Source organism: Lycium barbarum, chromosome 2, assembly GCF_019175385.1.
Source record: "Lycium barbarum isolate Lr01 chromosome 2, ASM1917538v2, whole genome shotgun sequence".
Taxonomy (NCBI): domain Eukaryota; kingdom Viridiplantae; phylum Streptophyta; class Magnoliopsida; order Solanales; family Solanaceae; genus Lycium; species Lycium barbarum.
This window is the reverse complement of record NC_083338.1, coordinates 7,487,671-7,504,203: the sequence shown is the minus strand read 5'-3', so window position 1 is coordinate 7,504,203 and position 16,533 is coordinate 7,487,671. Positions and strand designations below refer to the sequence as shown.

The following is a 16,533-nucleotide window of genomic DNA, read 5'->3' as shown; positions in this document are numbered from 1 at the left end:
GCATTACTGTGACAATAAATGAAAAAGACTGGTATCTCAACTATGATTCCTTGCTTGGAGGGATCATTTGCAAATTTGAAGTATAGGTCTTTCAGGGCTTAACTGTTAATTAGGAAATTATATGTGGTAATCTAATAAGTCTTGGATAAATTAAGAAGTTCAGACTCACTGGCTAGAAAACAAATGCTCAGAAAGTTCTTTTTTGAACTGCTTATGGGAAAACAAAAAGAGTTTGTGAGACATATATTCTATGATTATCAGTGGTTTCAGTGCCAAAAACTGGAATTCGGTCTAATAAAATGGAAAATGGAAAAGAAAAGAAGCATATTTACCTAAAATTCCAATATCAAATCCGAAAATGAGGCCGCCTAATGCAGCAACAATGCTAGTGATGAAAACCACAAATGTTATCTTCGTGTTAAAGCGGTTATCGCTAACTTGTCCATAAACAGCCATGCCGGCAATTGCCATTTTTCCTTCTCAGTTCTCAGCTACTTGTAGAGATCTAAAACAAAGTATTCTACTTCCACTATTGGTCTATATATAGAGTAGCTTCACATATATATGAACACAAAGTTATCCACTAAAGTAGGCACGAAATTGCTAATTAATGGCGCACAGAAACAGAACATGTGCCGCCTCAATAAATGAAAATTACAAGTCTAGACGTTTTACACTTTGTTATAAAAGGAAGTGATGAAGGAATTTCTAGTGAGTTCTGTCAACCTCCTCTTTTATGTAGCAGACCAACAGAAGGGTAGGTAAACTTGATGGAAATTAGGCATAAACAGCGGAAGTAAATAGCCAGGATCGAACTTGCATATAATACAGGCAACACAAAATCGAGATTTTAATCAAAGCATAAAATTGATACTTATCTCTTGAAGCATGAATGCGACCACGTGTTCATCCTTCTGTTCCACAGTCTTCTGCTGTGTAACCTGAATAATACTAGAATTTGCAAAATTCATGTGGGCGAATTTCTATGGAAAAGGTGTGGAAAGCCATCACCTTCTTATCGAATAAGAGCCATTCATAACTACAGGTTTTAGGGTTTACACCCTTTTCCCAAACTAGCTAGGTCTTACTTTTCCACCAAGAAATAGGATTCCATTAAATTCTTTATTATTCGGGCACAACAGGGACGATAGAATTTAATTATGAGGCTTCCTATTATGAAATTAATTCGAAATATCTGAATTAATTCTTCCATAATAAATTACGAATTATTCTACTAAAAATTCGTAATTGCACTCCTCAGTTCAATTTCGAAATCTTTCATTAAATCTTATTTAACTCCCCATGTTAAGATTACAGATATCAATCAATTAAATTAAATTACTGAAAATTTAATTCATTAACTAATTAAATCCTTTATACTTCCGCTTAACTTATTTCATGTGACGGATACAAAATTCACCTGCTGGGTTTTCACATGAAAACTTACAAGCATCCATAAAGGGGTATCATCAATCTCAAAGTCGAGACATGAATTTTATCAACTAATTATTATTTCGCAAATGTATTTTTCCATTATTCAATTTACCAGGAATACATACACCCACAATTGAGTCGTACCTTTTAATAAATCAAAATAATGAACAAATCACATTGATCATAATAATCATATAAAGATTAAGAGTATAAGTACATTTAATGAGCTAGAGAGGTTGTTTTATATATTCAGTACAAAAACACTTATCTCTACTTGATCCGTTTAATACACACAAAATGTACTAGCACAAAAAGTTGGAATAAGCTCATTCCCATAATCAAGATAAATTATATTTAATCTTGTGCTATAATCATACCGATAGATTTGTCCAATTTATATCTTAGATTGTGAACATAAACTTTATACTTATAAGAACCGATGATTTAATCTTCCGTGTATAAGCTAAACTTTATATGCTAAATCATCTACTATATAAGTAAAAGATACACATACTAGTACATGATCTATATAACTATTTATTAAAAATTGAATAAATAATCATTCTATAATAAATACTATATCCAAGCACATGATTAATAGTATATAGCCCAACAAAAATATCCACCTCTTCACCATGCTTAGTGGTCCTACCGTTGGAATATCCGGGACGAATGGTGTAAGGTTGATATCCAATTTCTGAAATTAAAAAAAAATGCAATGATAAAATTCTGCTGTGTTAAATGCGAAAGAAGTTTAGTTAGTACGTTGTTGAATAACAGAAGATGCACAAGTTGAAAAAATTCTGAACCGCTTGTTGTGAAAATTGATGTCTACTTATTATCAAACTTTTCTCTTGCTATCCTTTTTTTCTAAAATTGGGTACTTAGTTTTACTGTATTCAAGGTAGTATTTAATTTGGAAAACTCCCCTCACACAGAAAAATAATGGCACGACGAATTTATCGTTACAAACAATAGTGACTTTGTCGTCGCTTGGCTTGAAGCCATTATTCCTTCCCATAAGAAATTTTATACAGTACCAAAATTCCTCTGTTCTGACATTTCCTTGCTCCCAGAGGAATATAGGTTAGCAAAACTCTAATTCTAAACTTATTTAAGAAGTGCAGACGAAACTCAAAGAAATTAGTTTCGCTATTAACTGACGTGAAATATCTTCAGTATTTTACAAGAGGCATCTCTGCATACATGTTTATTGAGATGTTAGTTTCATATATTATCCTCTCTACTTTCATCTTTAAAATATATACTACTCCCTTTGTTTCAATTTATGTGAACCTATTCCCTTTTTAGTCCGTGCCAAAATGAATGACCTCTTTCCTAATTTGGAAACAAATTCACTTTATGAATAATTTACAGCCACACAAATATTCAAGACGTATTTTGAACCACAAGTTTCAAAAGTCTTTCCTCTTTCTTAAATGTCGTGGGTTCACATAAATTGAAATGGAGGAAGTATCATTTTTGGCAAGCATTGCAATGTTAATCATATCTTACGAGTATTTGGGTTTGAGATATTTCATAAACTATAAGAATTATGCAAGGAAATCCCACTATGACATCAATACTTAGCAAAAATGAAGTTTGTTTTCATTAGTTTTTGGCATAAGGAAAAATTACCTTCTACATGATACACTCAAAACAATAAACTAGATAAACACCCCGACAATACGACAATGCTAGTCCCAGTAATAATTTTGGCATGGAAAGTATCATACTAACATCAAAATAAACTACTTCACAACACTTGGTTTTAAAGTTTATTCATTTTCATACAAAGACACCTCACATATCAGGGATTATATAGCTCGCCTTACATGAGTAGGTGGACGTGGATTCATTGATGATAACCTATTAGAGATGAAGTGCATTGTTGGCCTTAATTTTGGAGTTTCAAGCAAACAAGAACTTGCTAGCTTGATGATAAAAAACAAAACCTCTTTTACTCTATCTTCAGGATACGGAAGGCGTTCGTCTAGCAAATCGCTAAGCTTCACATGATCTCTAGTCGATGAATTTGCTAGCACAGTAATGTATTCCCCAAGATGTTTTCCTTTGATTATCTCCAATACTAATACTCCAAAGCTATAGACATCACACATTTGTGTAACACTCATTGTATATGCAAGCTCTGAAACAATACAATTTCCAAAAGTTATAACAATTTAAACATGTAAATGAGATAAAAACAATGTAGAGTGTGTTTGGCTATAGTTATAAAGTTAGACCTTACCAGGTGCAACATAGTCATACGTGCCTGCAAGTGTAGTGCAATTGGATGAGTCTGGCTTGAGAAGCTTAGCTATGCCAAAATCTGAAACACGAGCTTCATACTCAGAATCAAGCAAAACGTTACTGCTTGATATGTCTCGATGAACAATCGATGGTGAACAATCCTGGTGCAAGTAAGATAAAGCATAAGCAACACCTTTGATGATATTCACCCTTTTAAGCCAATCCAATTTCTTGGACTCAACTTCATTGCTCAAAATACTAGACAAACTCCCCCTCTCCACATACTCGTAAACCAACAACGAGTTTTGTGCATTCGAACAATAGCCGTAGAGGTTCACGATGTTCCGGTGCTTAATCCCAATCAATGCCCTTACTTCATTCATAAAGCTTTTGGGATGTTTATTCTCAAATGAAGAATGAAGTCTCTTCACAGCTATATTCCCTAATGGTGGAAGGTTTACCTTGTAAACGCTACCATACCCTCCTTGCCCGATGCAAAATGTAGCATCAAAATCCTGTGTGGCGTTTAAGATATCTCTGTACAATGCCTTTCCATCTAACATGGATATCGAAATACAACCATCATCACGTCTTTCAACGTCTATAACTTTCCTTCTTTTATCACACATAAAAAGAACACCAATGAAAGCACAGAGTAGTACTAGTGCTCCCATAACAGGAAGTACGGTGATGAGGATGAGTTTACGTCTCTTCGCCACTGTCTGCTTCTTCACCACAGAAGATGGCCATTCGCAAGGCTGGAGTCCTGTTACATTGCCGCAAAGACCTTTATTGCCCTCCAAGGAGGCATTGATAAAAGCTTTATTATTAGGGATTGGACCTTCCAACTCATTGTATGACAACACGGCATCTAGCAAACCAGTCAAACTTTCAAGTTCTTCAGGAATATGGCCAGAGAGGCCATTGTGGGAAAGATTTAAGCTTACCAAGCTCTTCAAATTGGCTAGATAAGGGGGTATTTCTCCAACAAGATGATTATGGCTCAAATCAAGTGCATTAAGCTGAGTCATCCTCCCTATCTCTATTGGAATTCTCTCTCCAAATTTGTTGTTGCTCAGGTTCAAAAAAATCAAGTGCACATAATCTCCTAAAAAAATTGGGATCGACCCATTCAATCTATTACCTGATAGATCAAGGGACTCTAATTTTGTCAGTGACCCAAGTTCCCCGGGTATATTGCCAGAAATGTTGTTGTTTTGCACAAAAAATTTAACCAGAGAGGTTAAATCTCCAATTTCCTTAGGAATCTGCCCAATCAAATGATTCGATGAAAGATCAACTCCAAGAAGCCCTTTGACATTTCCAATCTTTGGTGGTATGCTACCACTAATGTTATTTCTGGCTACCCGCAGATTAGTCAAATTCTTGCATTTCCCCCAATTGTTGCCGAGTTCACCATCAAAATAATTGTCACTCAAATCAATGAACTGAAGCTCTGGATAGATGCCAAGAACTTCAGATAAATTCCCAGTGAAACTGTTGTTATTAAAGTGAACCCTTTTGAAACTAGAGCACTTCCTCAAGCTACTTGGTATTGGACCTGTTAGCTTATTGCTAGCGACCGTGAAGTTCTCAAGTTTCCCACTTTGGCAAAGCTGGTCTGGCAAATGACCTGAAAGTTGATTTTCAAATAACTCCAACATGGTGAGGTTTTTCAAATTACCCAACTCTCTAGGAATGAGACCAGAAAGTTGGTTAGAGAAAAGTTGCAGAATTTTGAGCTCACTTAAGTCACCTAGAGTAATTGGAATTGAACCAGTAAGTTGATTATGGGATAATTCCAAATCACTGAGGTTTTTCAAACTCCCCAATTCACTAGGAATGGGACTAGAAAGTTGGTTATGATGAAGGTACAATATTTTGAGCTCACTTAAGTCACCTAGAGTAATTGGAATTGAACCAGTAAGTTGATTATCTGATAAATCCAACTCAGTGAGGTTTTTCAAACTCCCCAATTCACTAGGAATGGGACTAGAAAGTTGGTTAGAATAAAGGTACAGAATTTTGAGCTCAGTTAAGTCACCTAGAGTAATTGGAATTGAACCATTAAGTTGATTTTTGTCTAATTTCAGTTTGGTGAGGTTTTTCAAATTCCCCAACTCACTAGGAATGAGACCAGAAAGTTGGTTAGAGAAAAGGTACAAAATTTTGAGCTCAGTTAAGTCACCTAGAGTGATTGGAATTGAATCACTAAGCTGATTCTCTGATAAATCCAGATCCGTGAGGTTTTTCAAATTCCCAATCTCACTAGGAATGGGGCCAGAAAGTTGGTTAGAATAAAGGTACAGAATTTTGAGCTCAGTTAAGTCACCTAGAGTAATTGGAATTGAACCACTAAGTTGATTATAGGATAATTCCAAATCACTGAGGTTTTTCAAACTCCCCAATTCACTAGGAATGAGACCAGAAAGTTGGTTAGAGAAAAGGTACAGAATTTTGAGCTCAGTTAAGTCACCTAGAGTAATTGGAATTGAATCACTAAGCTTATTCTCTGATAAATCCAGATCCGTGAGGTTTTTCAAATTCCCAATCTCACTAGAAATGGGGCCAGAAAGTTGGTTAGAATAAAGGTACAGAATTTTGAGCTCAGTTAAGTCACATAGAGTAATTGGAATTGAACCAGTAAGATGATTATGGGATAATTCCAAATCACTGAGGTTTTTCAAACTCCCCAATTCACTAGGAATGGGACCAGAAAGTTGGTTAGAATAAAGGTACAGAATTTTGAGCTCAGTTAAGTCACCTAGAGTAATTGGAATTGAACCATTAAGTTGATTTTTGTCTAATTTCAGTTTGGTGAGGTTTTTCAAATTCCCCAACTCACTAGGAATGAGACCAGAAAGTTGGTTAGAGAAAAGGTACAGAATTTTGAGCTCAGTTAAGTCACCTAGAGTAATTGGAATTGAATCACTAAGCTGATTCTCTGATAAATCCAGATCCGTGAGGTTTTTCAAATTCCCAATCTCACTAGGAATGGGGCCAGAAAGTTGGTTAGAATAAAGGTACAGAATTTTGAGCTCAGTTAAGTCACATAGTGTAATTGGAATTGAACCAGTAAAAAAATTGTTCACCGACAAGTCAAGATAGACAAGATTAGTGAGCTTTCCAATTTCTGGTGGGATGGTACCAGAGAGTTGGTTCATGCTAAGATCAACGAATTCAAGAAAAGGGATTGATGAAAATGGAAAATCATAGAGTGTGCCAATGACACTAGCATTTGTAATATTCAACATGTTTACCCTACCATTTAAGCATTTAACTCCATACCAATTCCTGCATGCATCAGTACTTAATGTCCAAGAATCCAATAAGGAATGATTCTGGTTTAGGAGAGTTGCTTTCCAATTGAGTAGAGCAGTGGCTTCCTCAGTGGAAGCAGAAGTAACTATGAAGAGATATAAGAGAGTGGAAAACTGAAGGAAAGAAAATATTCTGGGAACCATCATCATGGCTAAAAGAATTCAGTTGATGGTTTTGGTTTGTAAAGAACTTGTGCAGGACAGAGTTTTATACTGCAGAGAATCATTATAATAAGACTTGTAAGTCAATGGAATTTGTTTCCAACTTGTCAAATACGGGTAGAATTAGAACGACTTGGAAGTCAACAAGTCAATGTCTCACCGTCCATGGAAGTATACAAACAAATTAAAAGGGTGTTTCCATTGTGGCCACTCTTAAAGTTGGGAGATTTCTGCAGAATTAGTCTAAAGTCATTTGGTAATTGACGAGCTAATGGACATGTGGGCCATGACTTGACTCTACTTTTATAAAGTATAAAAAAGAATATTAAAAGACTATACATGAATATAGAATTTTAACGATGGAAGATCAAAAGATCAAATAAATGAAAGAAATATGAAACGGAGATATTTTAAAATTTTAAAACGTTTGCACAACAACCGCGTACCGTAATGAATGGAAGATGAAACAATTGTTTCCACTTACCCGTCTCTTCATTGGAGCTTTAATTATTCATTAGTAGAAGGAAATTTTGTGCAGGGTAAAATGGTCCATTAATTTTTAATGGACATTTTCGTAATCCAACTTTGGACTTAAAATCTTTTCACTTTTAATATATATATATATATATATATATATATATATATATATATATATATATATATATATTACTACTATTTAGAAGCACCGGTTGGGTGCCTTTTCGTTGTCCATCGTCGTCCAAAAAAAAAATATTGGGCCCCATATTAAACAGGCCCATAACAAAAAATAAAATTGTGAGCCCCATATATATTAAACAACAACTAATATTAAAAGAAAATTGTGAGCCCCATATTAAACACCAATCAGTATTAAAAAGAAAAACCGGTGGAACCTACCACATCCGAACTCACGGGAAAAAAAAAAGTGGACCCCATATTAACAAAATCAAGCAATATTAAAAAAAAGTGAATCTCATATTAAAAAAAACAATGTTAAAAAAAAAAATTGAACCAGTATTTAAAAAAAAAGGTGAAGAAAAAAAAAGTGGAACCCACCACATCCAAACTCACGGGAAAAAAAAAAAGTAAACCCCATATTAACAGAATCGAGCAAAGAAAATTGTGGGCCCCATATATATTAAACAACAACTAATATTTAAAAAAAATTGTGGGCCCCATATTAAACACCAACCAGTATTAAAAAAAAGGAAGAAAAAAAGTGGAACCCACCACATCCAAACTCACGGAAAAAAACGTGGACCCCATATTAACAAAATCAAGCAATATTTAAAAAAAAAAAAGTAAATCCCATATTAAAAAAATAAACAATGTTAAAAAAAATTGTGGGCCTCATATTAAACACCAACCAGTATTAAAAAAAAAGCGAGAAGAAAAAAAAAGTGGAACCCACCACATCCAAACTCACGGGAAAAAAAAAGTGGACCCCATATTAACAGAATCAAGCAATATTTATAAAAAAAAGTGAATCCCATATTAATAAAACAAACAATGTTAAAAAACAAATGATTAGAAAATCAAACAATTAAATTAATAATGATGGACTCATTGCCACATGTGTATCAACCCATTAGTGGGAGCAAATGAAATTATTGTACAGCAACATACTTAAAATACTTATATATTAAAATAAGATAGAATTTAATTACTTTTTCATTTTTTCCTTACTCTAATAAATGTGAAAAGAGATTAATGTCATAAAAGAAAAAATAATATTAAATGGAGATCAAATAATTAATAAGCTAAATTAGTGAAATTATAATTCTAATTAACGTTTCCTTAAAAAACCGTGTAAAAAATAACATGACAAGTAAAATGAGTTAAACAAAAAATATTTACTAAAAATTAAAAAATAGAAGTTCCTCATGGCCCCATATTAAACACCAACCAGTATTAAAAAAAAAAAAAGAGAAGAAAAAAAAGTGGAACCCACCACATCCAAACTCACAGGAAAAAAAAAAAGTAGACCTCATATTAACAAAAGCAAGCAATAGTAAAAAAAAAAAAAAAAAGGAATCCCATATTAAAAAAACAAACAATGTTAAAAAAATGTTTAGAAAATCAAACAATTAAATCAATAATGATGGATTCATTGCCACATGTGTATCAACCCATTAGTGGGGGCAAATGAAATTATTGTACAGCAACATACTTAAAATAATTATATATTAAAATAAAATAGAATTTAATTACTTTTTCATTTTTTCCTTATTCTAATAAATGTGAACAGAGATTAATGTCATAAAAGAAAAAATAATATTAAATGGAGATCAAATAATTAAAAAGGCAAATTAGTGAAATTATAATTCTAATCGACGTTCCTTAAAAAACCGTGTAAAAAACAACATGACAAGTGAAATGAGTCAAACAAAAAATATTTACTAAAAATTAAAAAATAGAAGCTCTTCATTTAGATAAAAAATCAAATTTCTACTTTGTTTCATCTTAAACATGTAAAATTAATATAATAATTTGAATTAGAATTATCCAAATCAAAATTTGATAAAAAAAAAATTATATGTATTACTTCACTATTACTACTATATAGAAGAGTCGGTTTATAGAAGCAAGATCGTCGTCCGTGTTCGGTCCTACTTTTTTATTTAAGAGTAAAAAAAATCTTTTGTGGTCCCACCCACTTTCTTATTTAAGAGCAAAAAATGTCGTTTTATACTTTATATTACCAACTCTTATAAAAAGTAGATAAAAATACTTTATTATATTTTTATTCTTCTACTATATAGAAGCATCGGTTTACCCATGCTTCGTCGATAGACACTCTTAAAAAAAAAAAAAAAAAAAAACCTGGACCCCCACCCTCCCCAAACTCATGAAAAAACAAAAAAAACCTGCACCCCATATACTAAAAAATCAAACAATGACAAGTGAGGGATGGCTCAGTGGTTAAGCACCTCCACCCACGACCGGTAGGTCCTGGGTTCGAGTCACACTGGAGGGGAAGTGTGGAAACACTATAAATCCTCCTAAAATGGGAGGGGGAAAAAAATTCAAACAATATTCATGTAATTCCCAAAGTATCCTCATCAAGTCAATAATAGTGGATTCAGTGCCACATGCATATTAACCCATTAGTGAGAGCAAATGAAATTATTGCATAGCAAAAAACATGGACCTCATATTATTACTTTTCTTCAAAATATTTAATTGTTGTATTTGCTATTCCGCCATGTCATTTATTTGTTATGTTTACTAAAATAATTATACTTAAAATATATATATTTAAAAGATAAGATACAATTTAATTACTTTTTTATTTTTATTCTTACTCTAATAAATGTGACAAGAGATTAATATCAAATGAAAATCAAATAATGAATAAGGTAAATTAGTCAAATTATAATTCTAATTCACGTTTCCTTAAAAAATCATGCAAAAGACAACATGACAAGTAAAATGAGTTAAACCGAGAATATTTACCAAAAATTAAAAAATAGCTTTTCTTCGTTTAAATAGAAAATTAATTTCTACTTTGTTTCATTTCAAACATGTAAAATTAATTTAATAATTTGAATTACAATTATCCAAATCAAAATTTGATAAAAAATAATAAGTATTTTACACTTTTAAATTAATCGAATTAAAACTGAAAGTATCAATTGATGCTTGAATATTGCTATTATTTTATCTCAAAGAGAGGAAAATAGTTTTCGTTTAAACAAGTCTTCTCTTTTAAAAAATATTAATAAATTTTCGTAGCAAACACGAATAAAATAAAGTTTTAGATACGGAGCACAAATTACAATGTTATATCAATCGTATTTTGAACATAGTACATATATATATATTATCACTATCTAAACACAACTACATATACATAGATACACTATAATCCGAAGTGTTGGGCTCACGGGCATAAGCCATCTAGTATATATATATATATATATATATATATATATATATATATATATATATATATATATATATATAGAGAGAGAGAGAGAGAGAGAGAGAGAGAGAGAGAGAGACGCTAACACACTATAGTGAATTTCTTTGACTTGAGACATTTTGAAAAGCGTGTCTTTAGCCTTTGGGTCCATAGATACTATGCAGTTTTGATGCCCAAATTAAAGGTCCAAATTCTGAAACCTATTGTAGCTCTTTATATTTATGAGTACCACAATGATTATCGCATTAATAATTTGTGGGACTATATGTCATTTATTGGAATTTTGAAAGTCGTGATAAGCGATCAAATGGCAATTTTATGCATTTAATTCCTCATCAGAGGTTTATATTATTGTAGGGTCCCACTTTTAAAATGGAGAATTATCAGAGAGCCTGCTATTCTTCTAAAATGGGCTCACCTGCTCATGCCTGCTCTTTAAATAGTTTACAGCAGATGCAGATTGATAATTCAAATTAGATGAGTTGTATTGAATTTATTACATACTAGTGAAAATGCTTGTGCTTCGCGCAGGCACGAAAGACATATTCAATGAGTGAATTTACAAATTATATTTTTTATATGTAACTTTTACAGGAAGGAAGAAATAAAAACTACAAAATGAAATTTTTATATAGTTTTTTTAGAAAGGAAGGAAATAAAACTTTCAGGTACTATTTTTCCTTTTCAGTTTTTTAACTTCAACAAACAATACATTCGAGTTTAGGAATAATATAAGATAAAATAAAGTAAAAGATAAACATATAGTTGGTTGTTGGAGCTAATAATAGGAATTCGTTAATAATAATATAGGATCGTCAAATTTTGTTACCTTTAATAGAAGCATTAAGACAATTCTTTAGATGATTTACATGAAATAGCATAGTGAGCTTTCATAAAGCCAATTTCAAACATTTTAGAATTGAAGCACAATAAATTGTTATCGTAAGAAAGAGGCAAAGAGCATAACTTACCTTTAGATTATAAGGCCGAGTTGGGTTATGTATGATCTCATAGCAATACTGATTGTCTTTCTACAAAATTCAATTCAATGAACATAATTTTAGTTCATACTTGTTTAGAAGAGGATAAAAGAGAAACTAACAAAGTAAAATTCATAAACAAATAGTAAAATGTACTCACCATATTGATTTTTTTTTTTTATACTCAAGATATTTAAGTGCAAAACTTATCAATCAATCACCAAAATCTAAATAAGCAGATGGTTATTCAAAATCTGGTTTTCTAGCTGTAGGTTTTGGAAGCAATGAAAAGAGATTTATAGAACTTATTCAATAATTAGGCAATAAAAAGAGATAGAGAGCTTTCTGACCGTAAATTTTGGAATAAGGTTGAATGCAATTAATTGGCTTAGTGGCTATGACTTTTCAGGAGCAAAACCAGCCTCATTTTTTTACGTTTTCGGTCATTACTCATTTGCATTAAAAGCTGAGTAATTGAAATTAATGATTTTTATCACAACAATGCCTCATCAGTTCTTACGTTGATCTTAAAGACCTGACTTGATTAGTGAAACGTGGGCTTTAGTGCAAAATTTATTTGGTCAAGCTTTTTAAAGTCATTTAGTTAGTAGATTATGCATAAAAATGCAAGAAAAATTCAAAAAAAAAGAGAAAAAAGATAAATGTCAATAGAAGTCATAGAGAGGTGACACATAGGATTGTCTATGCCTAACTTTATCTTATGTATAGATTTTTAAAATTATGGACTTAGACCTACTATTTAAGTAAGTGTAGTAGATATTTATACATTAATTTATACTCTGCATTACAAATACTGAGCTCGGATGAATCTGATGCTATAAGGCTACATCCGCCTCTGCTTGACTCACTGTTGGCTGATGGGCGCAGTTGGATTTGAGTGATAAGAAGCTCTGGAATTCATGTGTTTTAATGAACATTTTCTCGAAGATTACATCCAAAGGTACTCATGGCTCATCAACCTAAGGAGTCGTTTGGACACGGTTTGAAACCATGATTTGAAACCATGATTTCAAATCATGGTTTGAAACCATGATTTCAAATCATGGTTTTAAATCATGTTTGGACATGTAATTTGAATATCTTAAGTTGTATTTTCTCTTATAGATATAAAAATCCACAAGTTGTGAAGACTATCAAAACATTCACAATTCTTGTACAATCTTACCAAATAAGCAAGTCATAGTTCATAACAAAATTAATATGCTACTAGAATGCCTTTCTAAAGAATACAACATCAATTGATCAAACTTTAGTTCAATAAAAATGAAAATTTAACATGAATAGTAATGTAACTACTCTTTAATATAATCCTCCCGATGGTAGACATAAATAAAGATTGGTGGAAGTTAATGAGGTTGGTAAATGGCTGATGGGAGTAATTGTTAAAAATATTTACCAACTTATTGGTCTTTTTTTATAAATATTAACTTATGGATCAAGTTTTACATTTAAAACTAGTCAAGTAGCCCGCGCTTCGCGCGGTTATAAACAATACTAATAATTTCATTAAATTATAAATATAATATTTTAATTAGAAGTAGGGCTTAGATGAATTGTGTTTTTTTCATGAGCATTGATAACGTCCAAATACACTCCTCAAGGAGAAAGTGTACACGGTCGTATGCAATATATTTACCCAACTATGAGTCGGGGTCGATCCCACAGGGAACAATGTGCTAGGCGATTAAGAAAGTAAGAAACTTTCACCAACTAAGCTAAAGCCAAACGATAAATAATATTTTGGGTTTTTGAGAAAGATTATGACTAATGCGGAAATGTAAACTAACCTAGAAAGCGAGTAAAATGATCAATGGCCACAAGCATGGATAATAGGAGATTACACTCAAGTAGCGATCCAACGTATTTTACGATTTTACAACTAAGAGCGGGTTTATGTCAATAGATAATGATATCTAAAATCTCATTGAAAGTCTTCCAACCAAATCAATGAATTTCACTCTAAGATTTTCCAAGCCTTAGAGTGTGATATTAGGCACAATCAATTTAACCTCAACTAACTATCCTCTTCCGAGCTCAAGTTATTAGATGAGTTTAATGACCCAAATTCTTATTAATTAATCTTTCCCAACCTAGATTTCCTCTTCCGAGCTCAATCTAAGTAAATGGGTGAGTCCTAGGGTTAGCTAATCCCTTTGGAAACATTCAAGAACGAGATTAATTAAATCAACAAAGACCCACTTCAATAGCAATAAGAATCATTCAATACATAAGCATAACAAGAGTTTCAAACCAAACCTTAATCAAGAATACTTTCATAAACGAGATTCAAGTTATGGAATAGAAAGCTACACACTTAGATATACAATACAAAGCAAGGAATTGAAGAAATGAATTAAAGGTTTAAGAAATACTCAACCAAATCTTCAAATCTTTAACCCCAAAGTGTGGTGTAAAAACTAGTCTCCAAACTTGATGAAAAACTGCCAAAGATAAATATTACAAACCCTAAAAGAGTATTTATATCATTCCAAAAAACGGGAACAAAATCTGGACCAAAATACCCTCTTGCACAACATGCTGCACCACATGTTATTCGCATGTGGTGCCAAAACCGTAGCATGTGGTGGCATTTTCTCTGTCACCACATGCTGCACCACATGCTGCTCGCATGTGCGACATGCTGCGCCATATGTTGCACTCTGCGAGTAGCATATGGTGCCATTTTCACTGGCAGCAGATACTGCTAGCATGTTCAACATGCTGCACCACATGCTATTAGCATGTGGTGCCAGAAACGTTGATTTGTTCTATTTTTGCTCTATTTTGGTCCGTTTTGCTCCGTTATGCTCTCCGGGCATCTTTTCCTACAAAACAACATAAAAACACAAAAAGTAACAACAAAAGTGCTTAAGGAGTCACAAAAGCTTAAGGAATTAGTGTCGAATATCGCGTAATTTCACGACTCATCAAGCATACTTGGATAAAAAAAGATAAAAGCGCAGTCTGAGCATAACTTTAATACATGAATTGCCTATAGCACTTGTTATCGAATACGTGTGTATCTTGAAATATTTATTTCACAAATAAAAAATCTTTTGTCCCTAAAATTTTATTCTATTCAAATAATATGAAGATGAGATGAAAAGCAAAGAAATCTAAAACTAACGAATAAAAAATTACAAATATATCTTAAAATCCTCTAGCAAATTTACTATGGTTAAGTACAATAAGCTCTTTGTTGTTTAGTATTTCGTCGTTAGCATCAGAATCAATTATTAAAGGCTCTAAAAGAAGAACATATCTAAGAAATTAAAGTTCAATTGTAACAGTTAAGAGAAGGAGAAAATGTAAATAAAAATGGAAATGATGAGATCCAGCAAGACCGCAAGGATTGAGTCAAGTGGAAACAATTAAACATGTCTTGTAGATAGTACAGCTATTTCTGTTAGTATAACACAACACCCCCGATAATTTGAATCGTATGAAATTGTGACAAATTCAGGAACATTTATATCCCAGAAATAAAAAATTCATGAGTAATACCATATGCTTGACTGAGTTGCATCATACATTCCATGTTGAAGTCCATTCTTGGATTTAAATTAGTTCAACTCCATTGAGAGGAACAAATAAAAATATACATATACAGAATTCACCTATCTTGCTAATGTTTAACTCCACATCAATTGGAACATTTATTGCAATCGATGACTAAAAACTAAGTTGAAAGTATTTCTAACATCAGGTTTTATCGTTTCTTTTTTTTTTTTTGGGCAAAAACATATCAAACAACATCTTCTCCAACAACTCGACCACTATTTTAGCAAAGTCAGTTTTTGCAAGCGGGGAAAAAAAGCCCCTAAATAATTTTCCTCAACTTGGTGCCAGAAGGACTGTAAATAGCTAATAATCCCATCAAGCTTTACAACTTTTCCAGTCACCTATTAAAAAAAAAAGATATACTTAGATCAGAATTCTCCCTCAAATTTTTGAATCTCTGCAACCTAAGTCCACTGTGTTTATCAGTTCCCACTCCAAGGGCTTGGGCACATGGTTTTACTAGGTCTCTTTTCTTTGTTGTAGGTACGGTGAGCATAAAGTGAAATAAGCAGGAAAACCATAAAGATATCAACACAAAGCCCACAAACGGGATAAACCAAGTTAGAAACTTCAAAGAGCCAAAGTGATTATAGAAGACCAATTTTTAGGAAAAACATGTAAGAAAACCAAATCAGAAACAGATGGATGAATTATATTGTACCAAAGAGTAAGATATTAAGTAACTAAGACATCAAAAACGCCTCTTATTCACCATCGCTCTCCATAACATGCACATCTCTTTTATTTCCTCTCAAGTCAATTTAATTGTAATCTCATAAGATGTTAGAAATGGAAAGAGCAACTACGTACCTGATGATTAATACAGTAGCTCATTGACGACTGACGTCGAAGCCTTTGAAATCAATTGGTTTGTGTACAAAAGGTTGGACATAAGGTG

General features: G+C 32.5%; 1 protein-coding gene across 1 annotated transcript; it reads right to left on the bottom strand.

The window, feature by feature from the left end:
- Positions 1–3,026: 3,026 nt before the first annotated feature.
- LOC132629279 (MDIS1-interacting receptor like kinase 2-like) lies at positions 3,027–7,189 on the bottom strand. Its single transcript, XM_060344982.1, has 3 exons — positions 6,780–7,189; positions 3,686–6,629; positions 3,027–3,583 (listed from the first exon to the last, which is right to left on the bottom strand). The coding sequence occupies exons 1-3, from the start codon at positions 7,155–7,157 to the stop codon at positions 3,252–3,254; spliced, it is 3,654 nt and encodes a 1,217-aa protein (XP_060200965.1). The 5' UTR covers positions 7,158–7,189; the 3' UTR covers positions 3,027–3,251.
- Positions 7,190–16,533: the final 9,344 nt, after the last annotated feature.